At 39.4% G+C, this 24,005-nt stretch overlaps 1 protein-coding gene and 2 long non-coding RNA genes across 4 annotated transcripts in view; 2 read left to right on the top strand and 1 right to left on the bottom strand.

The window, feature by feature from the left end:
- Positions 1-24,005, top strand: part of LOC309513126 — a 284,332-nt gene that overhangs the window by 113,195 nt on the left and 147,132 nt on the right. The gene's annotated exons all lie outside the window — the stretch shown is intronic.
- cyth1a (cytohesin 1a) overlaps positions 1-24,005 on the bottom strand; it is a 73,431-nt gene that overhangs the window by 48,130 nt on the left and 1,296 nt on the right. The window contains exon 1 of one of the 2 annotated variants that reach the window (XM_082186448.1): positions 7,006-7,257. The exons of the other annotated variant lie outside the window; for it this stretch is intronic. Within the exon in view, the coding sequence (XP_082042574.1) occupies positions 7,006-7,081 (76 nt within the window). The 5' untranslated portion in view covers positions 7,082-7,257. Of the gene's footprint in view, positions 1-7,005; positions 7,258-24,005 lie in introns of those variants that run through there. 2 annotated transcript variants of the gene reach the window in all.
- LOC309513017 lies at positions 369-6,049 on the top strand. The gene is made up of 2 exons (XR_014211244.1): positions 369-995; positions 2,541-6,049. It is a non-coding gene; the product is annotated as an uncharacterized lncRNA (long non-coding RNA).

Below are 24,005 nucleotides of genomic sequence, written 5' to 3'. Positions count from 1 at the left end.
CCTATTTGCAATTTATCAAAGTGAAAAAGAAGTGTGCTTGTATTGAATGTGCACTTGTAGTGTACTAAAGCAATACGCACCGTGAAGCCGTGGTTTACAGTGAATATATAACAGCTAAGGGCTGATGTTATACCCTGGAAATCCAGAGTTTTCGCGAGAGCACAAGTTGAATTTGCTCAGCGAGTTACTCTGGCGTCGAGTAATGATGCTCATTAAATATGCCCTTGTATCCGAGCTGCACCAATCACATCGGGTTATCTGATAAAGGTGGGTCAGAGGCGAGCTAAACAGATGACGACAGCGCTGTGACGTTGAAGTCATTAGTAAACATTGCAAGATGGCTATGGATGAACACCAGTTGTTCCAAAAGAGGAACAGAAGACGGCGCTCGAATCCTTCCTTTGCAAGAATGCCGTTTTTGCTGTTTTGCCGACCGGATACGGCAAGAGTCTAATCTACCAGTTAGCTCCGCTGGTAGCTAAGCGTATGGGGCTTGTTGTGATTGGTCGTAGTGTTATCCAATTGCGCGCAGTGAGATTTTCAAATGCATGCTTGGTGCCGCCCCTCGAGCTGGACGAGTTTCATTAGTGGATGCCAGACCATTAATCTTTCAGATTTAGGTCTGGATTTCCAGGCTACCGATGTTAGGCATGACGTGGAGAGGAGTTGTTCTAAATTCAATGTAAACCATGACTTCATGGGGCTTACTGCTTTTATAAAATGGTTAGTCCATTTATTTTGATATTTATTGCAGTGGCGCAATAAAATGTATTGAAGAGTAACTAACAACAGCTTTGAACATGACTCAAGGACCGGAACTATCCATATTTGCAGATAATATAATTTTAATCAAATAAAATGCCACTTAAGTGTACTTAAAGAGAGTCACTTTCATGACTATGTTTCACACTTAAGTACAGTTTTACAAAGTGAACCTTGTAATGATGTCAAATTAAAGGTTTTGGTAACACTTTATTTTAGTGTCCTTGTTACACGTTACATGTAGTCAGGGTTGGGGAGTAACGGAATACATGTAACGGCGTTATGTAATCAGGATACAAAAATCCAGTAACTGTAATCCGTTACAGTTACGTCAAAAAAAACGTAGTAATCAGATTATAGTTACATTTTGAAAAAAGGGGGAATACTTTCAGGATTACAATGGTTTCATTTAAAACTAAATAAATAAGTATTTTGGCATAATAACACTATATTAAGTGCTGCTTAGTAATGACTCACGTGTGCCCACCCGCTGGTGCATGTGCAAATAACAGCTTTCTACAATCTCCTCAGACGCAGATTGAATCACTGCTGCTAGTAGAAACGATGCTGCCTGCGGGTAAAATCGCTTTTAATTCATGGAAATTCCGCTGATATTTTGTAGAAATTAGGAGAGTAGCTTTTTTAGTACCCAAAATGTCCTTTCTTAATCTTTTCTCACGTAACGGGATGTTCGCTGTCTAGGTAACGTAGGGGAACTCCCACTGCCAACGCCCCAAGTTCAGTAAGGCAAATTAAAGCTGCCGTCGGCAAATTTTTTTTGATCATATTCAGTGTAATCGACACTATAATCCGACAGAACAACATAAATAAGGTGGTCTTAGAAAAAAACCCGAGCTTCTAACTCCACCTGGAGCGTGTTATTTGTTTTGCAAAAATCCAGCGCTCCCGCTTCATCAGGTCCAATCAGCGCAGGGGGGTGTGAGATCTGACTGTCAATCACAGGTCGTGCACACGCCACAGATCCCCCCTCACTCGCGCACGTTAATATCACATGCACACGCCACGCCTGAAGTTCGCCTGGAGATTGCATGAAGCGTGATGGCGGAGAGAAAATCTACTAACAAGCTTCCAATTCCTCGGTTATTGCTATCTATGGATAGATTAGCCAGGGCAGCCTACCTCCGAGTCCATGGTGTTGATAGATGCTGAAGAGACGGACGCGTTCACAGAAAATCAGGTACACACGCACAGTGACGCACTGACGAGCACGACCTCGATGGGAGGGTGCTCGCTGGTAGTGGGGAGGGGCATGAGAGTTGTAAACATTCAAAATTTTGGCTAATCGACCCAATCTGCCAGACTTGCCGACGGCAGCTTTAAGAAAGATCACGGCTTTAGTCAACATGTAGGCCTATTTTAAAATAAACTAATATGTAGATTGTGTAAACATTTTAAATGTTGTGTTTTAATTTTTTTGTTAAAAATTTGTTAAAAATAATACAAAATAATCTGTAATACTATACATTAGCCACTAGATGTCTGTATAGCCCTTTATATAAATATATATTCAGGCCTGTGTGTATTTTTGCAAATATTGTACACTGGACCAAATTCTTAATAAATAAAAGTTTTATTTATTTATTTTTATAATATTTCTTCTTGCTTGACTTTATTTATATACGTGACCTTGAAGTAATCCAAAAGTAATCAGTTACATTACTTTCATATTATAGTACTTGGATTACGTTACTGAATACTTTTTTTATGAAGTAATTTGTAACTGTAACGGAATACATTTTTAAAGTAACCCTCCCAAGCCTGCATGTAGTTACTATAATAATAACTATAAATTATGCATAACTAACCCTCAACCAAACCAAATCCTAAATGTAACCAAAGTTTTACCTTAAAGTACATTTTAAATCATTGTTTTTTAATAATACTTTTTCATTTAAAGAAGTACACTAATTTTGATGTCTAACCCTAACTCACTAAAGTGATTAGTACATGATTATAGTTTTAACTGTAGTGTATCATTCGATAGATAATATATTTTAAATTCACTAAATTGCAACTTCACCTTTACAAATGTGTAATTACAAATATATTTAAATACATGACATGCAAGTTTCAATAGAAATTACATACAACTATATTTTAGTTTACCATAAATGCTTGTCAGCTAACAAATGCTCTTTTTAAAAGTATGCTTAAGTGTACTTATTTTCATAAGGGTATCAATGCGAAGTATTGCCCGTTCACCTGCCTCACTGAGTGTTTCCCTATCATTGTCTAGCCTCATGTTATGATCTTCTGCCTGTTTATTGGATTTACATTTCTGGATGATCATTTCTGCCTTGATTACCCGTTGGACTGTTTGCCTGTTATACTGCCTATTTTACTGACCCCGTTTGTGCCCTTTGTTTACATTTATTAATTAATTGCAGAGTAACTAACAACCTTGAGTCTGAGTTCCTCAGAGTTCATCAGAGTTCAAGAAACATGCTGAGTCTTTCATGTGTTAACTTGTAATACCCAAATTTTAGTGAGAACAGACAAAACGTGAAGCAAACACAGCAATGAAGTATTGAATCTTGTGTCTTAAATGTCGGCCTCTTGTGATTTTCCAGCGGTCAGAGTAATGAACCCTTGTCTTGATCTGTTCCCCGTCGCCGCCTCCAGCTGTAGCCTAACGAAAGTCTAAACCTAGGGAACAATTTCCATGTCACACAGTGGACGGCAGCTATAATTTCAAAGCACCTGCTCTGAACTGACATACACAGGGATTTAGTTCAGACTCCTAATTATCATCAAGAGCATTTAAAGCAACATTATCTTGGGATTTGTTACACATTTCCACTGCGCTAATTGGTTGGAAATTGTCATGTTTTTAGGGGGAAACATGCACAGAATACCATTGGACTGGACGAGAGGTGAAATTAAGACTGTGCGAATGGCCATGCCATACAAGTTGAAGATAAAACTTTTAAATTGATTAGTATGTTCGGTTTGGCCATGATAAGAAAGAAGCACTTTATATCAAACAGTTAAATCGACAATTTAGCTATGACTGAGTGTATGAAATTGTGAGCCTTTAGATGAGTCATGCAAGACTCTCCGACAGCATTCATGCATTAGTTCAAACTCATGCAGGCTTTTTGTTTAAGTTGGGAGTGCGATGAAGCTGAGGGAGGCGCTGAGTTCAGCAACATGAACTCAAATGAACTCTAACAACATTGTATGACGGCATTTCTGAACAAAGCTCCATTGCCCAACACAACGGGAGCAAATTCCCTATTGTCCTCCGTACATACTATGAATCACACCAACTTAATCTACAAACCGGAATATTCAGGTTCTGTCCCCATAAGCAAGCTCTCTCAACATGCTGACTCTACATGGTGACAAATTCCTAGAACACTTCCTCAATCTGGCAGTCTGGTGAATGCGCTAACTGAAAGTGATAGGGCAATGCCTGCCCGACCAAATACATCTTGCATGCAATACATTTGCACGTTTTGAAGAACACCGTTTTCTTTACCACTCTGAGTCCATATGTGAAAAATCACCACATTTATAGTGAAATGCAGCACAATCCTGAAGTGACCAACCTTAGAACCAATCTGAGACGTGGGAACCTCAAGGCGTGCTAGGTCACGTTAGTAAATCTTATTTAGATACCTGCCTAATGTTGTAGCAGAAAAGCCAATACTGGTGTTTGCAGATGATAAAATGAATTAAAGCAACATAAAAATCCAGTCTGGTTCAGTGATGTCTTCACAAGTACACACTTACATCTTTGTCATTATCTGCTTTTTAATGCTGTGATTTATCTTGGAGCTGATTGGTTCTTTTGATTCATGGCTTGCAACTGTTTTCTGAATATTGCCTATTTGAAGGAAATGAGTAGAAAATAAATATTTCCAGAATCAAGAAAACCTATAAAGTGGGCTATTAATAATAAAAAAAAATGTTTAAGTTAAAAGCACACTAACTTGTGGATTCTACAGGAGAATAAAGCATTGCTTATTATTTTTTAAACTTTTGAAGCTTATTATCTATCTTAATGACTAGCATTAGCATTGGTATTGGTGAGCTTGAGACCGCTGAAGACCAGAACCGATGCAAATGCAATGCAGAATTCGGACCGAATGCAATGATAGGATGTTCTGCCTGTCAGTGTATGTATTTACATACCTCCGTGCAGAAATCAGCTTATTGAATCTAAGCTCTGAAAACGACTCGTTTCGGATTTTGTCACATTATGGCTTAATAGTGCGATGGTCTTTAAGTCTTATCAACGCCTGCTTCTACATCATTGCATCTTTGGCCCTGCCCACTGGTGCGTTAGTGAGATGAGATGAGAAGAGAAATAAAAAAAGAAGAAAACTGGACTAAAAATAACATTACCTTCCAAATGGTCCTAATGCTAGAAAGTGATTATTTATTTCAACTATGTGAATATTTCAGTCGAGCAGTGTCAGTTTGGTTCTGTAGCCTGCATTTCACTGCAGGTTCTTTGGTAAATCAGTCGTGATTTCGGCGCAGGCTTTGTAGACTTTTAATGTAAGATAGTGACCTGACAGTAATCCCACAACATGTACAGTAAGTAACCGTACAAATGACTAATCTGTGATCAGTGATTTCTGATATGATTCATGTACAGTAAGGCGTTCTTTGATCTCAAAATTATTTATTGCTGTTTATACGTCGGCGAATCAAGCCTGTGGCTAAACATTGATTGTTTAGCCACAGGCTTGATTTACTGACTTCACATTGTTTCTCTTAGTAGCATTAAAATAATCTCGTATTTTAATTGAGATTAAATTATATACAGAAAATGATCAAAAATGCTGCCTTTTATAATCGCTGGAGCTGTCAATCAAACAGCACGAGTTTATCAGTGACTGAGTTCTGGACAATTATAATCAATGACGCTGTCTACACTGCACAATGAATCTCTTATTTACTTTGTGTTTGCACTGTTATTTATGGTGAAAGCATTCGTGAGTGTACAGAAATCAAGTTGATGAGATCACTGATCAATTACAAGGTCACTGCATTCATGCGCTCAACAGACATGTATGTCATCGACTACAATGCTCATCGCTAGTCAATCTCGACAGCTGTAATAATAAAAACATGTAATACTTATTTAATATGCAAAGATGTAAGCCAATCACAGCAGTGGGCATTTACACTGAAGTCTCACGCCCCTTCAAACGTGCGTTCAAATCAGACGGCTAAAATCAGGGTTGGAAAAATGCCTTTCGTTTCTAAACTAAACATTATAACTGCAACTCAGGAAACATTATGCATTTCTTTTTTTTTTTAAATGCAATTTGTTGTATATTAGCATAGCAGACATCTTTGTTCTATTGTTAAGGTCTGATTTCAAATGTATGCTCTGGGTTTGTTTGGTTATGTCTGTATGCTTGGCCAGCTAATGTTGAGTAAAATCTGACGTGAGTTTGCATATCCACCTCGTCTTGTGTTTCTATCATGCATCATATTGCGGACATTACACAGTTTATGACCCCTTTAAAAAGAAAGCAAAAGCACCATACACATCACAAAGGCATCATAGCAGAAGTCCATATGACGTCTAAGTCTTCTAAAGTCAGTCTATAGCTTTGTGTGAGGAACATACTGGAATTAAATGTGTTTGGTTTTTGGGTGGACTATTCCTGTAAATTGTGAGATCCAGACAAGGATACCAAGTCAGGAGACCCAAAACAAAGGCCACTTTTAGGAGGTCTGGTGAGGCTTTAAGACCAACTTTGGAAAAGATGCTCACAAAATCTCTTGACCATTGGGTTTGAGGGATTACGTCTGCCTATATAGCCCTTAATGGCATTAACTGATCTCTTCCCCCGGCTCCTGCCTGAGAGACTAAAGATCCTTTAAGCTGACCAAACAAGCTACAGGTTCATTAGACGGAAACAAACTCCCACTACTTCAGTCCTTCAGTTTGCTTTTCCATCACATGTTGATTATAGTGCGTACCCTACTATTGCACTCCGCAGGCAGACTGCTGTTACCCTCTCAAAGTGATATAAACTAGTGGACTGGTGATTGACCATACAAAACATACCATCACATACTGCTTATTGGCTCAAGATCCCACCAAGTCTGTATGATATTCTGGTATTATGTCCTCTTTATCATCTGTCAGTCATAAAATGATAAGTCTGGTTGCTAACATGGTTGCATTAACCAGAGGAACAATAGAAAACATATTGGTTATGATAACAATGCCATGAAAGATTAAACAGCTCTTACCTAGAGGGGTCCTTGGTATCGTTGGACACAAGAGAGCTTGAAAACTGGACACGCACAATTCACTAACACTCCCCATGACTTTAGATTGAATGTTTGTCTGGTCTTTCTTTGCGGCTTTTCTCCCTTCAGTGCCCGGGTCAAGCAACACATGCCAAAACCAGCGTGCCTGTCATGTCTCAGTATCTCACAGCGTTTGCATGGGACTCGTCCTCATGCTTGTGAGTGTGTTGTGCCTTGCTTGATAATCCCAACGTCTCTGTGACTATGCACTCTCAGTACCTCACAATTTCATTTGTGTGTTTGTTTCCGCTTTCTTAACCTGCCACAAGAAGTGCAACGCTTCCCCTCTCGCTGCTAATAATGTCTTGCTCCACTTCTACTCTCCTAATCTGCTTCTTTCTCTCTCACACACACACACACACTTACTATGAGATATTCTGAAGTCTACACACATATAATATACACAACAGCAAACAGATTAAACACCACTGAAAATTTTGTCTGTTATTCTAAAAGACATGAAATTAATCAAGCAAAAATTTACATGAATTCGACCCATGTACCAGTCTTCCTAAGTGAACAACATATTAATGCACATTATCCCGAATAAACAAAGGCAAGATTGTACTTCATAATGTTTTTTTCAAAATGTTATAACTTGTTTCTCCTATGAAATTACGTTCTCGGGCCATTATAAAAACATAACCCAACAGCAAAAAAAGCCTTTTGCTTCAGCAGTTCTGGTTGGCACCGCCCACTTTTTGACAATTAAATAGTATTTCGCTATTTTTCCTTATTATTGGCATAATTCTCTCACTCTATCTCTGTCACATGATCTGATGATCTATTGTAATTTTTCTTTCTCCAATTTTAATGGCGTAAAGCAAGGAATATTTCACATATGTGTACAAATCTTTGACGAACATTTGATTTTCCATGTTGTAAAAGTTGGTATACGATTCAACAGATGCTTTCTTTACAATGCAATTAAATCTATGATGAAGTTCCCGATCGAATTAGGAACCGTTCTGGCTCCGCCCACTTTTCCCATCCAATCGTTTCTCAGTCACATTCTTATTAATTTTGCATATACTAGAAATACATCATATTATGAAAGTAAAATGAGATAAGATGCACTGTGTTGACTTGTAATATAATAGAATTTATCTCTTTTTTTAACATAATTTACATTTAATTATTTCATTTTGATTACATAAAATCAACCAATCCCAAAGAATGTCAGAGAGTAATAAAAGGTCAGATCATGTAGAAATAGTACATTTATTTTACAGATATGTTCAATTCCTTTCTGTAAAAACGTATTAAATTTTGTTGTCAGTTCCACTAATATCATGTCTGAGGTTGGCATTGTGATCTAATATTATGTTATAATAAGTACATAATATAAAGATTGGGTAACATTATATTTTGCAGAGTCCTTGTTACATATGTTATATGTACACAAAAAAAAAAAAATAATTGTTGAATTTAATCAATTTTTTTATCGTAAGTGGTTGCATTCAATTGATTTGACCTACATTTAAACAAATGCATTAAGTTGAACTTAATCGATTTTAGTTCAACTTAATGCATTTGTTTAAATGTAAGTAAAATCAATTGGATGCAACCACTTACGATAATTTTTTTTTAATTAAATTCAACGAATCATTTTTTTCAGTAAATGATGTATAATTACATGCAACTAAACCAAACCAAATCCTACCCTAACGCTTTAGTAAGTACATGTAGTTAATTATTATTACTCAGTACTTATATATACAATTACACTGTAACAATGACACCTTAAATAAAGTGTAACCAAAGATTGCTTTATGAAATGAAAGGGGAAGAATAGTTCTGAACAGACAAGTTGTGAAATAAAATGTCTTATTTTCACAACTTGTCTACCGCAACTCGTCTTCCCCTTTCATTAAAGCAAAAGCCAGCATGTGAACATGCACTGAAATGTAAAAGCTGGATCACTGATAGAGACACTGTTGTCCTTTAATGTCTTTCTCTTCAATGAGAGTCATCAACTGTGCCTGCATTACTGCGAATCACCCAGCAGTCGCATAACTAACACGTTACATGCCTCGGCCAATTACCATTCAGACTGTCTTTCTGTCAATCACAGTCAAGAGAGTGAAAAATCACGAGTACAGCGAGAAAAAGAAAGCCGCTGAGGGACAAAAGTCTCCTGCATGAGCTGCAAAGTCAGGGAACTGAAATGCTGCAGCTGCACGTCAAACACAGCAGACTGTCTGTCAACTCAGCAGCTCTGCTCACATCCGACCTTCACCTCCCTCTGAGCTGACGTTCATTCTGCTGCTCTGAAGACATACGGGCAATAGTGCCGCCTTCTGAAAGTACACACATCTGAGCAATGCATTTACATGACAACAGTCCTTTAATATTATTATTAATATTCATATATTTATACGCCATCTTGAAATTAAAAGGTTCTATCTGCATTGAGCATTTTTTGAGCTCCAAAGTTTTTGCATTCCATTCGACTTTGTAGATTGAACCTTTTTGTTTTCTAAATGAAAAGTCCCAAATGTACACAACATAAATAAAATAAAAAAACATCATATAATGTAAATAAATTTACATTATAAGTAAATTATAAGAACATTATAAGATAATCACAGTATAAGATGTGAATAACTCGATTTAGACAAAAAATGTCAGATAGAACCTTATAATTCCAAAGTGACTAATAGTATTTCGCTGTTTTTTCCTTATTATTGGCAGACAGTGCAGGTTAATCTGTCACTCTATGTCTGTCACACAAATATGATGATCCATTGCTATTTTCCTTTCTCCCATTTTTGTCTTACACAAAATCTTACACAAATGTGGGATTTTCCATGTCATAAAAGTAGTTATAAGATACAACAGATGTTTTCTTTATGATTCAGTTCCAACTATGATGAAGTTACCAATACAATTATGAAAAAACTTGCATTTGCAAAATCATTTCACAATCACAGCAGGGCATAACTAGAAAAAAAAACTGTATTAACTTTAGAAATTCTAGAAATGTTAAAGCTTTTATTCCATTCCATGAAGACTGCAAACCATAATTGATGTTTCCAAGTTAGTCAAGAGTGCGGGAACTTTGGATATACACTACCCCATTAAAATGTTTCTATCCCAGGTCATCTAAAATTCGTTGCTAAATCACAACATCATCTATGCATTAATGTTTCTATTTATTAACCCCCCCCCCCCCCCCCCCCCTCCTTTATTTTTCCTTTATTTTTCCTTTATTTTTCCTATATTCCTTTCAGTATTCTGTAAATGCTGATGAAATGCAACAGAAGACACTTAAATTATGCTACAATGCCGCCCCTCAGAGGAGATGAAGTGTCAAAACTACTGCTGAGAGTCATTCAATTGTTAGGGAATTTTCTTTGGTAATCTCCTCAGTTCAATTTCATATTGAAGCCTTTCCTTGGAGCCTTTCCAGGTCCTTTGTGTGTGTGTGTGTGTGTGTGTGTGTGTGTGTGTGTGTGTGTGTGTGTGTGTGTGTGTGTGTGTGTGTGTGTGTGTGTGTGTGTGTGTGTGTGTGTGTGTGTGTGTGTGAGAGAGAGTGAAAAGAACAGTACAGGAAATTTGTACAAAAAAAAACATTCAGACCTGATCTCTCATCTTCCTCCTTTGTCAAACTAACTGTTTCTTCTGGTGACATTCATGGGCCCCTTCAATGATTTTATCCCAAATACTATCCTTTTGATAATTTCAGGTACACTCACTAGCCACAGTGCTGAAAAAATTGGATAATTATTAAAAAAGTAAAAAAAAGTAATTTCTGTCAAAGGAAGCAATACCAGATACTGAACACAATATTGTTCCCTTTGTGTCACTCACTTGGGAGCCCCAAACACCTTTGACATTTTCGTAAAAGGCCATTCAAATTGGTTTGTGGAGTTTGCATGCCTGGCCACGCCCCTAGACATACTGGTATATAAGGCGGCCACCCTGCATCACACACTTCAGCTTTGTTCTTCGGAGCCTTCATGAGAAGCTATTTCCATTCACCTTGAAACTGCTGCTGGAACCAGAGCACACATCAGTGGTCTCTCTCAGCGTTGGCACAGATAAGTGCAGGGAGTTCCCCTGTGTGCATCAGTGGCATTCTGAAAGAGGCAAATTTCCTTAGAGGAGCAAATTCCTCTAAAAGAGCTTCATGGCGGATATCTTTATCTTTTTAAAGGCCTTTCTTTCTCCCTCAGACGGGCAATAGCTCTGTCTTCAGTGTATGGGCCACACTCATGATGAAACAGCGTTTGTCGATGTATCATGCTCTTAATGTGAGAGGGAACATTGGGGTTGCGACTATCGTACTTTTACAAAAGTCTCCTCAGCTGCTTCCCGTCCTGGTCCTTCTACCTCCGGGTACGAGGCCTCGGTGGCGAGCAATGAGGGTGATCTGGGGTTTCCAATCATTCGCCATGAGTAACAATGGATGCAAAGCCTCTCGACATGGCTTCCCCTGCTCTCCGCAAACTACCCACTTCGGGTACACCGGGGATCATTCCGTTGGTGCCGCTAGTACAGAGTCTAGACAAGCGCTTCCCAGTCCTTCATGCTGGCTCATCAGAACGATCCAGTTTGGCTGTGCGATTCAGTTTTTCAGGCGCCTGCCCAGGTCCAACAGAATGCTTTCTACCTCATGACAAGCCAAGAACACAGCAGTCCTCTGGGCGGAGATCGCTGTCCCTCCTAGTGAAGGACGTGATAGAGCCTGTCCCTCCAGCTGAGATGAAGAAAGGGTCTGGCCCTGTACAGGCTCCCGTTCAAGTTGCTCACACAGAGGCACATCCTCTCATGTGTTCAACACCAAGATTTGCGGCAATAGTATGCATAATTTCATGTTTCAATCCTTCCTTAGCACAGACCGTTTCTATGGTTCGCCTTCGAAGGACGAGCATATCAGTACAAGGTCCCTCCTTTTGCTTTGTTCCTTTCTCCTCACATCTTCACAAAGGTTGCAGAGGGCATTCGCATACTCAACTACCTTGGAGACTGGCTAATGCTAACCCACTCACGAGATTTGTTATGTGCACACAGGGACCTGGTCCTCGATTGGGACCTCGGGTCAACTGGGAAAAGAGCAGACTCTTCCCAGTGCAGAGCATAGCTTTTCTCTGTGTGGAGTTGGACTCGATCACCATGAAAGCACGTCTTTCATAAGACTGTGCATAGTCAGTGCTGAACTGTTTGAGACTGTTTAAGAACGTACCACTGAAACACCACGGTTACAAAGCTGGGGTTGATGCATATGAGACCTCTTCAGCATTGTCTTCAGGCTTGAGTCCCGAGATAGGCATGGCGCAGCAGCACTCATCGTGTGGCCATCACACCGGTTTGTCACCATTTATTCAGCCCTTTGTCGGACCCAAGTGTCAAGTGCCCCAAGAACAAGTGTCCAGTTGTGTTGTTGTCACAACAGATGCCTCCAGGACAGGGTGGGGCACTGCATGCATACCCTCTTGGGATCTTTCTCCGGTCTCACAGGCTTTACATAAATACACCTTTAAGCCCTTACAATCAGTTGAGCTTCGTGGCCTGTCTTTGAAGACGGTCCTCCTGATTGCACTCACCTCTGCCAAGAGGGTGGGCGACCTACAAGCCAAGTCAAGTCACCTTTATTTATATAGCCCGTTATACAATACAGTTAGTTTCAGAGCAGCTTTACAGTGATAACAGTATGTTATGTTATGTATTTTGGCTTTGTTGATTCAGTTCTACTGTAAAGATCAATAAATAAATTAGTTTATTTAATCTATTAAGAAGTTCTGCAAAAAATGATGTCATTATCCAGCTCAGTTCAGTTCTCATACAACAGCGTCAGTACAGTCAGATCAATAATATTGTTGAATATTAAGCGAGAGGGCACAAGCCTTCTCCATTAGTGAATCATGCCTGTAATTTAGCCGGCATACTTTCATGTTGTCCTGAGACCCCGGCCTGTATATGTGTCCAACGTTCTCACTACTACTTACAGGGACCAAGTGGTGAACTTGCAAACAATCCTTCCTGGTGAGGGATGTCCCTTTTGTGTATGTTGTACGCATATACTGTACCTGGACCATTATGAAGAGCTTCAGGAATTCTGAGTAGCTCTCTGACTGCTTCGGAGATCAGCAGAAGGGGAAGGCTGACTCCAAACAGAGACTGGCCCACTCGATCGAGGACACCATTCCCTTGGCTTATCACACCTACCAAGGTGTACCATGCCCATTGGGAGTGAGAGCTCACTCCACTAGGGGTATCGCAGCCACGTCGCCTATCTCTGTCGCCAGTTGCTGTGAAGCCGCTGTGAAGCCTGGGGTTGATGCATATGAGACTGCTTCAGCATTGCCTTCAAGCTCGTCAGGTGGAGCCCACCACAGAGACTCTTCCCTATGTAGTACTCCATACTGATGAGCAGAGGTGTGGACTCGAGTCATGTGACTTGGACTCGAGTCAGACTCGAGTCATGAATTTGATGACTTCAGACTCGACTCGACAAAATGTACAAAGACTTGCAACTCGACTTGGACTTTAACATCAATGACTCGTGACTTTACTTGGACTTGCGCCTTTTGACTCGAGAAGACTTGCTACTTCCCATGAAAACCAAAAAAAAAAAAAAAAAAAAAAATCACACGGCCGCGCCGCTCTCAGTGTATCTGCATCTGTGAAAAAAAGTGCACCACCTGTATGCATGCAGAGAACGCGCGCGCTGCCTGCACGACATCCAATCACTGTAGTCCCACGTTTTGATTCGACAGCAAAGACAACCACTGAAGCGCAACAAGTAACAACGCGCCAGTTGGCAAAATGATACCAAAGATAGTTTCGTTTGGCTATAAAAATTACGAGGTAGTCAACAAAAAACGAGTTGCAATTTGCAAAACATGCGGGTCGAAGATTACAGACGGAGCTGCCACAACGTCCAACTTGACACCTGAAGTTGCACAAAGAAAGGTAAGTTTTGAACGAATGCTAAGCACCTTATCGGATGTACCGTAACTTACTATAGCTGCAGCATATTTACTGTATCAACGAGACAGTAAACGCACGTCTCCCTTGCTGGTTCATGCTAACAAAAATAGGGATTTTTAAACCCGGATTATATGAGGTAACGTTACATGAGTGTAACACACTCAGATGGAAAACCTCGCCAACATCATGTCAACGTCCGTTTTAAAGTACAATTTCTACCTTGCTGCTAGACGGATAAACACAAATGTATATCTCAGTCTCTCCAGCACACATGAGACAAAAACAGGCCTTCCAGTTTTACTCTTTCAATTATTCAGTTTCAGAGTTGCTGGTGTGCTGCCTCATTGAGGTCGTTTATGTAATTTTGGTTAATCACAACTAAGCTGAATTGTATGGAAGCTTATGTGTAGCAATATTCAATTTGAAATGTAATATGCAAAATGGCAATGCATTTCTGTATTTAAATTTGAATTTCCCCATACATTTGTGCAATGTGTGGTGCAAAATGAAAATGAAATTATATAATATACATTTGCCATTTCATACACTAGTTTTAATATGTAAATTGAATAATAATTTTAACGCTTTATAAGTTGTAAAATTTAAATGTATTACAGAAATTATTAGATATGTTTAACATATTCAAGCAAAAACTGTAGCAAAATTGTAATTTAAATGTAATTTTTTTTCTTAATTGCATTTACACTCACAGGTAAGACACTTGCGATTTGCATTTCCATTAAGTGTCCCGCAATGAATGTAGCAAAATTCAATGTGCAATTTGAAAATGCATTCTGAGCCGATCATGTGCCCGTCCCGCCCTGTCAATCATTGCGTGAAGTTTGCCCCTCCCCCACCCAGTGCAAAACGTCGGCAAAATAGGCTCAATCGTTTTTACTTCGTTTGTGTTAACTAATTGGAATAATAATATTAACTAATGGGAATATTGTTTAGCTTATTTTTGGTTTAATTTGGTTTACTTTAGTTATTTAATTTATTCAATTATTTTGTTTTGCTATACTTTTCATGCCAACTTACCATGGCCCCCCTAGCACCCCCTCGCGGCACCCAGGGGTCCCCGTCCCCACTTTGAAAACCACTGCTATAAAGCATATGACTTCAGTTTCTTGAGGGAAAGGGCTTTCTTATGACTTTTTTTGAAGCAGTGAAAATATTCTTAATATTGCATACACTGAAACTGATATGTATTATCGTATATACCGTAGTGTACAATAGACAATGAATATTAACACAACAACATTGATATGAGTAAAGAATAGTTTCAAATACAACATGTGTGGCTATAAGGGATTTTCTGACATCTGTTTCATATTCTTCTCTGTTACAGGTATGAAGAATACCAGATGAACAAAAGCATCGTAGATGAACCACAACAGCCTTCAATCTCACAATTCCTGGACACTCGTGTAGGGCGTTACAGCATGAGCCACCCACAGCAGAAGGCCATCTCCAATGCGATACTGTCTGACTTGATTATTGACTGCAATTTTCCTCTGTCAATTGTGGAAAATAAGAGCTTTCGTCACTTTCTGGCTGTGCTGGACAGCAAGTATACCCCAGTCTGTCGCCGAACGCTGACCACAAAAACAGAGAGCCTTGCTGAGGAGAGACGTTTAAAGTTAAAAACTCAATTGAGCAACACTGACTATGTTTCAGTCACTGTGGACATTTGGTCTGATCGAAAGATGAGGGGATTCCTTGGTGTCACTGTGCACTGGATGGAGAGAGATGCAGAGAGGGTACAGCTAAAGACTAATCTCTTGGCCTGCAACCGCTTCAAAGGCTCTCACACAGCGGAGCGCATCTGTGACCAATTTGAGGCAATATGTGATGAATACAACATCAAAGCTAAATTGGACTATATCATTAGTGACAATGCTGCTAACATGCGCAAGGCATTTACGGTCTGCTTCCCCAGCGAACAGGAGGAAGATGATGATGCTGGAGATAATCTTGATGATCCTGAGCTATGGCATGACTTAACCCTAGAAGACCAGCAAACCGTCGATGCTGCTATGGCAAAGAAACAGCGCCTGCAGTGTTTTGCACACACATTGCAGCTGGTTGTGGGAGACGGTTTGAAAGAAACAAAAGTGGCATGTCCTTCTCTCTCCAAGTTATCAAAACTTAGCTCCCTGCTCCACACAAGCACAACGTTTAAAGACATCTTCGATGGTGAATTTGGGGAGCACAGAGGCATCCCTGCTGCAGTGAGCACGAGGTGGAATTCCACACTGCGGCAGGTGAAAGCAGTCCTTCATTGTGATCAGCAAAAGCTCTGTGCAGTTCTTGAGAAGGCCGGGCATAAAGAACTGTCATTCACACCACGAGAGTGGAATCTGCTGAAGGAGTTGGTGGACATTTTGAAACCGTTCGGAGAAGCAACTGATTTGACACAGGGGGAGAAAGTCATTACAATCAGTGCAGTTGTTCCATCCGTCTTGTCCCTCAATCACCATCTTGAGAAGCTGAAGCCTCAAGTTCGTTTCCTGAGCGGCCTGGTCAGAGGTCTGCAGGCATCCCTGAAAAAAAGATTTCTTGGGATCTTCATTAATGTGAAGATGGCCCAGTCTCAAGAAGGGATCACTGCCCCCTTTTCAGACACAGTCTATCTGAAAGCAGCTGCCTTGGATCCAGCCTTTTGTCTGCTGTGGATTGAGCCCCATGTGCTGGTCAACCGTGACATCAAGGCAGAGGTGGCACAACGAGTTAAAGGTAAATATTATTGACTTGCAATGCAACTTAAATGCAACATAAAATAATTTGATCTTAATCTGATCTAGGATCTAATGTGATATTAATCTGACTTTAACAATAATAACAATTTTCAGTCTTGCACAGTATCATCAACATCAGTAATGGTAATAAGGGCTCTTTTGTTTCTACTGTTGTGACACGTTTTTTTTAAAGAATTGATCCTGCAAGATGCTGCAGAGACGGAGCAACCTGTGCCTGTGACGATGCCTGCTGAAGAAGACATGGAAGGAGAAGGGCTGTTTGCTGCATACCATAAGAGGCAGAAAAGGGATGTTGGGACCCCACCAGCAGTACAGCTAAGTCACTACATTGACATGGCAGAAGGACAGAATGCCCTTTTGTTCTGGGCACTGAACAGTAAGACTCTTCCTTCACTCTTTCAAGTAGCCATCCGAGTCTTGGCAGTGCCTGCTTCTAGTGCTCCAGTGGAGCGAGTTTTCAGCCATGGTGGCATCATTCTGCGTCCCCATCGCGCACAAATGACTGACAGACTTTTGGCCAATTTGATCTTTTGCAAATGCAATGCAGTATAGGGGCCTCCCTCCACCTGTTCACAGCACGCATGCGCACACACACTCACTCTCTGCTCATCACCTGTCCACCGTCTCTCTCTCTCTCTCTCTCTCTCTCTCTCTCTCTCTCTCTCTTATTATCAGGTTGGTCCAGTTTTTCAGAAGTCATAATTTTGAGGAGTGAGGATTTTATTGATGACATGTTTAAGTTAAGGCTTAAGTTTTGTTTAAGTTAGCCTTAAGTTTAGACTAAAATGACCCATGTCTATTTGAAAGTTAAACTGTTTTGCAATATGAGGTCAATACAATACAGGACTGAAGCTGCTGTGCATTGTTCTAGTGCAATATGCTGCTGAAATACAAGCATATTTTCTCTCTCTCTCTCTCTCTCTCTCTCTCTCTCTCTCTCTCTCTCTCTCTCTCTCTCTCTCTCTCTCTCTCTATATATATATATATATATATATATATATATATATATATATATATATATATATATATATATATATATATATTATATTTTATCTCGTTGGTCCAGTTTTTCAGAAGTGATCATTTTGAGGAGTGAGGATTTTATTGATGACATGTTTAAGTTAAGGCTTAAGTTTTGTTTAAGTTTAGGCTAAAATGACCCATGTCTATTTGAAAGTTAAACTGTTTTGCAATATGAGGTCAATACAATACAGGACTGAAGCTGCTGTGCATTGTTCTAGTGCAATATGCTGCTGAAATACAATAATTTGTGAAAATAAAATTTTCAGTTTTTTACTGTATTTGATTAATGTCATTATATAAAAAGAGGTTTAAATAAATACAAATCTTACAGACATTCATGATTTGTATAAATTTTATTTCTGTGGTAAGAGGACTTGAAATGACTCGAAACTAAAATGGTAGGACTTTGGACTCGACTTGAGACTTGTTGGCTTTGACTTTTGACTCGACTCGGGACTTGCCTCATCTTTGACTCGACTTGACTCGGGACTCGAGGGCAAAGACTTGAGACTTACTTGTGACTTGCATAACAATGACTTTGTCCCACCTCTGCTGATGAGTCTATAGGATGTATTTTCCAGATAATACCTTCCTCCTTGGGGTAGGATGTGGTCTCCGTAGTGTTTCTTTCTCAATGAGAAGGAGAGCGCTTCTCAACGTTAACAACCAGGTGTACTCATGTCGTAATAATAATAATAAAAAAAACTCAGAAGAGGCCATATGGCCCGAGTGACCTCTCCCTGGAGATGAGGAGGACCCCTTCTTAGGGAGACCTGAGGTCATTAACCCTGGGTGTCAGAAGGTTGCGAGTTAGCATAGCTGCACTTGCTGTTGGCACGAGGAGGCTTGCCCGCATCTGCACCGTGACACAGTTCAGTACTAGTGACATTTAGGATATGGACCCCTAGTGTCTCCCATTCAACACAACGTCGAATTGAGTGACAGAAAGTTACTATTATGTTATGAAAGTTATCTCGGTTACTGGTGTAACTCCCATTCCCTGATGGAGGGAATGAGACATTGTGTCTCTCCTGCCACAACTTGAAATGTCGCTGAAGGGTTGTGATGCCGTCTCGGCTACTCAGAACAAACCTGAAGTGTGTGATGCACACTGGCCGCCTTATATAGCAATGTGTCTGGGGGCGTGGCCAGGCATGCAAATTCCACACGCTAATTCCAATGGTATTTTCTGAAAACATCAAAGGGGTTTGGGGTTCCCAAGTGAGCCCCCTAGTGTCTCTCATTCGACACAATGTATCTTTCTCTTTCCAATTCCTTGATATTTTTGATGAATAAAATATTTAAGTCAAATAATTTTATTTTTACAAATATTCAATGAATTTAACAAATATCATGGGGTGCACTTATTTTTTCACAGCACTGTACATAAATCAAAAAAACAATTTTAAATGATTAAATGTTAGAACAATCGTACAAGCAGCTGTCTACAAAAACGCTGTAGTGGTTGTTGTTGCTAATTTGTAATTGGGGTTGACTTTATTAAAATAAATATTGATCAATTATGAAAAAAATTATAGCATTCTGGTAAATTGTATTCTTCCATAATGGTCTATAAAATGAAAGTTAATCTCTAATCTTGATTATTAATATAATGCAGTGGTGCTGTAAATAGCCAATATGTTATATGATAACATGTTTGTGATTACTTCATATCAAAATAAATTAAATAATTAAATCTATACTTAGAGCAGTCTCAGTTTTCTACTTTACATTGAAATTATAATTCTGATTCTGTTTTCCACCTCAGTTCAAATTCAGGAACTGTATTGTATTTTCAAAGGCATTCTGAATTTATGGCACATAAAACTGGCAGGAAAAGAATCAGCTCGAGTCTTTCTGTCAAAGGCAGAGATGTGATATGCAGCGCTAAAGCACCTCCTACGCCTCCTGTCCTCCTCTCCGCAGATCTGTGAACACCGAGAGAGCAGCGGAAAACTGCACACAAGCTCACATTCTGACATGCCTTGAGACAATTATAGCCTTATAGAATTGTATGTTTTGTATTGAACTTTCATATTTTCATAAATAAGCAGTAAGTATATGTGTGTCTGATCTCTGACCTGGCGCATCATGTGAGTTCAGAAACGTCACTGCAGAGGCACAACATTAATACAGGTTTGGAGCGACTTGATGGTGAGTAATTGTTCATATATGGAAAGTGTGAGAATAATGTTCATTTGTTTTATGGAAATGTTGGTTTCAGTTGGTATTTCACACATCTGAAGAGTCTGACAGGATTAAACTATAAATAAAGGCTGTGAAATGTTGACTCGTTCTGCATGTGTTTGTGAGTTTATCAGGTGTCATGTTGAACTGTTCGTGTGGGTGGAAGAGAGCTCTCGGGTGGCCAGAGCTTTACGCTTTCGGCCCACAGCAGTTCAAATACCTACAAAAGCAGCTCATAAACACTCACTGATGTTGGTTTAGATGTAACATCTGGATTTGAAGCTCAAACATCTTACAGCAGGCTGGGTTTGCTGGTCTTAGAGCCTGTGCGCTCAAGAGAAGAGCTGATCCTGAGTCAGTGTGATCTGAGATTGTGAGCTCTAGTATTGAGTTACAACACTGACCCGACAGCATATATACATATATATATATGCTGCTCAACGTGAGTAAACAGTTGTGCAATGAGAAACCAGATCAGACAGAAACACACTGGCTCAGTGATGTGCTTCAGATTTTTTATCACTTTTCATCTGTAACTTTACACTGATTCATTTCAACTAATAGACTCACATCAATTGTGTGGTTCACATCAGGTTTTGATATTCTGAGTATTTATGAAATGACACACACATTCTGAATAAGTTTTGTATGTCAAAAGAAGCAAATTAATAATGTAAATAAACATAAATTGAAAACTCTAAATCTCATTCTTCACTTGCAGGTCACAAAAAAGCCTCAAATTCAAAACTCAACACGCAACATTTGGCATGAAGTGCACTGTTTGGCTCTAGTGAGTTCAGCTCATAGAAAGCATGATCCTATTGAAGGTACTGGACAAACTGTTTATTAACGGAATAAATCTCACAATCAGATTTCATTTACAGACATTTATACATTTTATGAAGAGGACTGAACAGGCAGGCATAAGTTGTCATAGCAGTGTGTGTGTGTGGGTGTCAGGATGTTGGTATGTGGTTGCCAAATATTCAGGGAGGTTGCTTGAGGTTTTCTTATTTGTCTCCTTCAACATAAGTCTATGGGAGTGTATCTATTGTTTCATCACACTAGCAAGATTCTCTCAGTTCACTATCAATCAAGCTAACTGCAATAAACCATGTGATTTCCTTTAAGAGGCAAATCATATCCTGTAACAGGCACTTGCCACACTTTTCTATTCTGGGATGAATTCTGCTCTCAGCAAACTGAACAATGAATAATTGAGAAGAGAGAGTCTTTCCATCTCACTGAACATCATAAAACAGCACACACTATCCTGAAGAAGAGCATTTTGAAGCTGGTCAATTTCGTCATTACCAAAATATTCCACAATTCTCCAAAGTCAATGTCTTTTTCGTTGATTTGTGTGGATGTTTTTTTTATTTTTTTTTTAGAAGTTATAAAACTACAATAAATTTAATTGAATTTTATGTTTACTCAAAGTTTCACTGTGAGTTTTCAGATGGAAGATGAAAGAATGGAAGTGAAGATCTAAACTGATCCAAACACACATATTGAGATGATGCAATCTAAGATGTACAAGACTAAGGATTGACATTTTATACTTTTATAAGTGAAACCAAAGCTGTGTTAGAAATTGCCCCTATACCCTCATTCACTATCCCCTACATTACTCTACAGTACTAATGGGTGCCCCCCCAAAAAGTTTAAGAAGTAATTAAAAATGCCCCCCTTTCAATATTTATCAACAACAATACTGTGGTAAAAAAAATGCATTTGAATTATAATGAATATCTGAATGTGTACAAAACAGCAATGAATATTAAAGGTATAGCGGAGGATCTTTCCAAATTTTAGATAAGACCCGCCCTCTCCACTTTTTGAAAAGTTTGATTGATTCACCAGAATGATTGACAATTAGGAGGACCAATAGTTTAGACTACCCACCAGGAAGTAAAACATCCTCCGCTATACCTTTAAAGGTTGGGTAGGTAGGAATTGTCTAAAAAACTTATTTTCCAAATTTGTTTAAACTTTATTTATATATCAATACATAATTAAAATGTAAGTACTCTGAAAAAGAAAGTATAAAAATCGAGTGTCTGTAGACCTCTCACGACTGTTTTAAAGACAGCTCATTATTTCCATTCACTCCACCCCCTCCCTTCTGGGCTCCTTCCAAAGCCACGCCCCCAAAACACATGAACGCGCGACTCCGACCGGCGACCGCTGAGCTGGAAGACGCATTTACCTGAGACGAGCGGAGAGGAGCGCAGTGCATGCAGTGACATCATGTCATAATCACATGTAATAAAAAAATCTATCTTTATCAACAAATAAGATGTATTTTAGCGCTACAGCCCTCCCTCCACAGCGGAGCCTGCCATGAACACGCAGGCTAAACATGCAGAGACACTGATGACGGCGGATAAACAGTTATCGCACATTCACTGGTAGGGACGAAACATCAACAATATGTTTTACATTGACTATGGCCTGCCCATACTTTGACTACAAACTTGGTCCTCAAATCATTACGTATTTTGCAATACATGTAATGTAAATCCATAACGTTGCACTCTTTCTATAAGTTATAAATAGCTAGCAAGATAATAATGGTAACGTTACAGTATCTAAGTAATTATTCTAGCGATGTGTAATGCTAAATAAGGTTTGCTAGTACATTATTTCAGCAACATGACAAGCCAGTGAATTAGCAGGTTTCTATTGTTGCTTTGCACAGTGTGTGACATTTTATCTGTATGTTATGCGGCTAGAGTTTTGACACTGAGTCATTGGGCTCCTACGCGCTTGTTTATCGTCATCGGTCTTTTTCCGTTTACCTGTCTTTGTTGTATGAGCAGGTGCCACTCGAGAAATTGGCAGTTTTAGTTGTTTGTCCGCCATTAGCACAGCTGCGCGGCACACCGGCTATCTTGATTTTGAACGACTGTAGGCGCTGTGCGAGAGAGGGGGGTGATCAGCGCGTACACAAGCATGATTGACACTGCTAAGACACTCCTCCTGGCTCTGATTGGTTGTTTCTTACCGGGAGCGGTGTATTTCTGCAAATGGCAATAGGACCACTGGGAGGAGCCTGAGGAGCTTGATTTTTTCACAGATTATCTGTCTCATATTCTACTGTCAGGACATAATGACAGTTTTAACAAATATGTAAAAAATACATTTTTACAGAAGTTACCAACTGCAGCTTTAATACCTGGAGACGAAAATAGAATAATCCCCCTATAACGATGTGACGTCTCATGTAACGTTGCCATAAAGTGTTAGCGTTGATATTGGCGTAGCGTACTGTGTGAAAATAGCATGTAAACACGGAAACTTGCGTGATTCGTTTCAGTTTTGTAAAGTTAAGTACACGTTTTTATCGTGCTATTGCTTCTTGCTTCCGCCTTTTGTTTTGTATGCTCACCATCGGCAGATTTTTTAAATGGTTCAAGAGGGCAAGTAACCTACTCAACAAAGTTGTAAGTTACATTTCCAGATACAAGTCTGCACGCAAGCTCTAAATTAATGTTATAAAGGTATAAAAAGCCAAGATGCCAAACAAAGGACAATAATATGATACGTAAATAATCCAGCGCCAGCACTTGGTTGACATCCCAAAGTACAATAGGTGGCGGTATTGCATCTTAACGCTGCCATTTGTCATAAAACAGAAGACGACACAGCGTGAGAATATGACTCGTTAACAAAAGTATGCGGAAAAGGGGATAAAACCACCAACCGGCCCCCCCCCCCCTCCGCGTCCATCTTCCTGCAGATTTCGCCACTATATAGAGAGTAAGTTGCAATTATTTTGCATGTCCTGAAATGGGAAATGTCACCCTACTGACTCCTCTCATCCCTTGAGGCTTTTAGTCAAAAAGTGTGCTCATTCGGATAAAAACTTGTTGTTTATTTCATATATTTAGAGAGGAATATTTTTGTTGTATTTGTATCCAAAATAGGGCAATATGAGCATTATGGAACGCTAAACTCTCACACGCAATTTTTTTTAATAAAGGCTTTCTGAAGCGAAGCCATGTGTTTATGTAAGAAAAATATCCATATTTA

Source organism: Leuciscus leuciscus (assembly GCF_965113295.1).
Source record: "Leuciscus leuciscus genome assembly, chromosome: 1".
Classification (NCBI taxonomy): Eukaryota; Metazoa; Chordata; class Actinopteri; order Cypriniformes; family Leuciscidae; genus Leuciscus; species Leuciscus leuciscus.
Note: the sequence above shows the minus strand (reverse complement) of the source record. Positions and strands in the feature narration are given on the sequence as shown.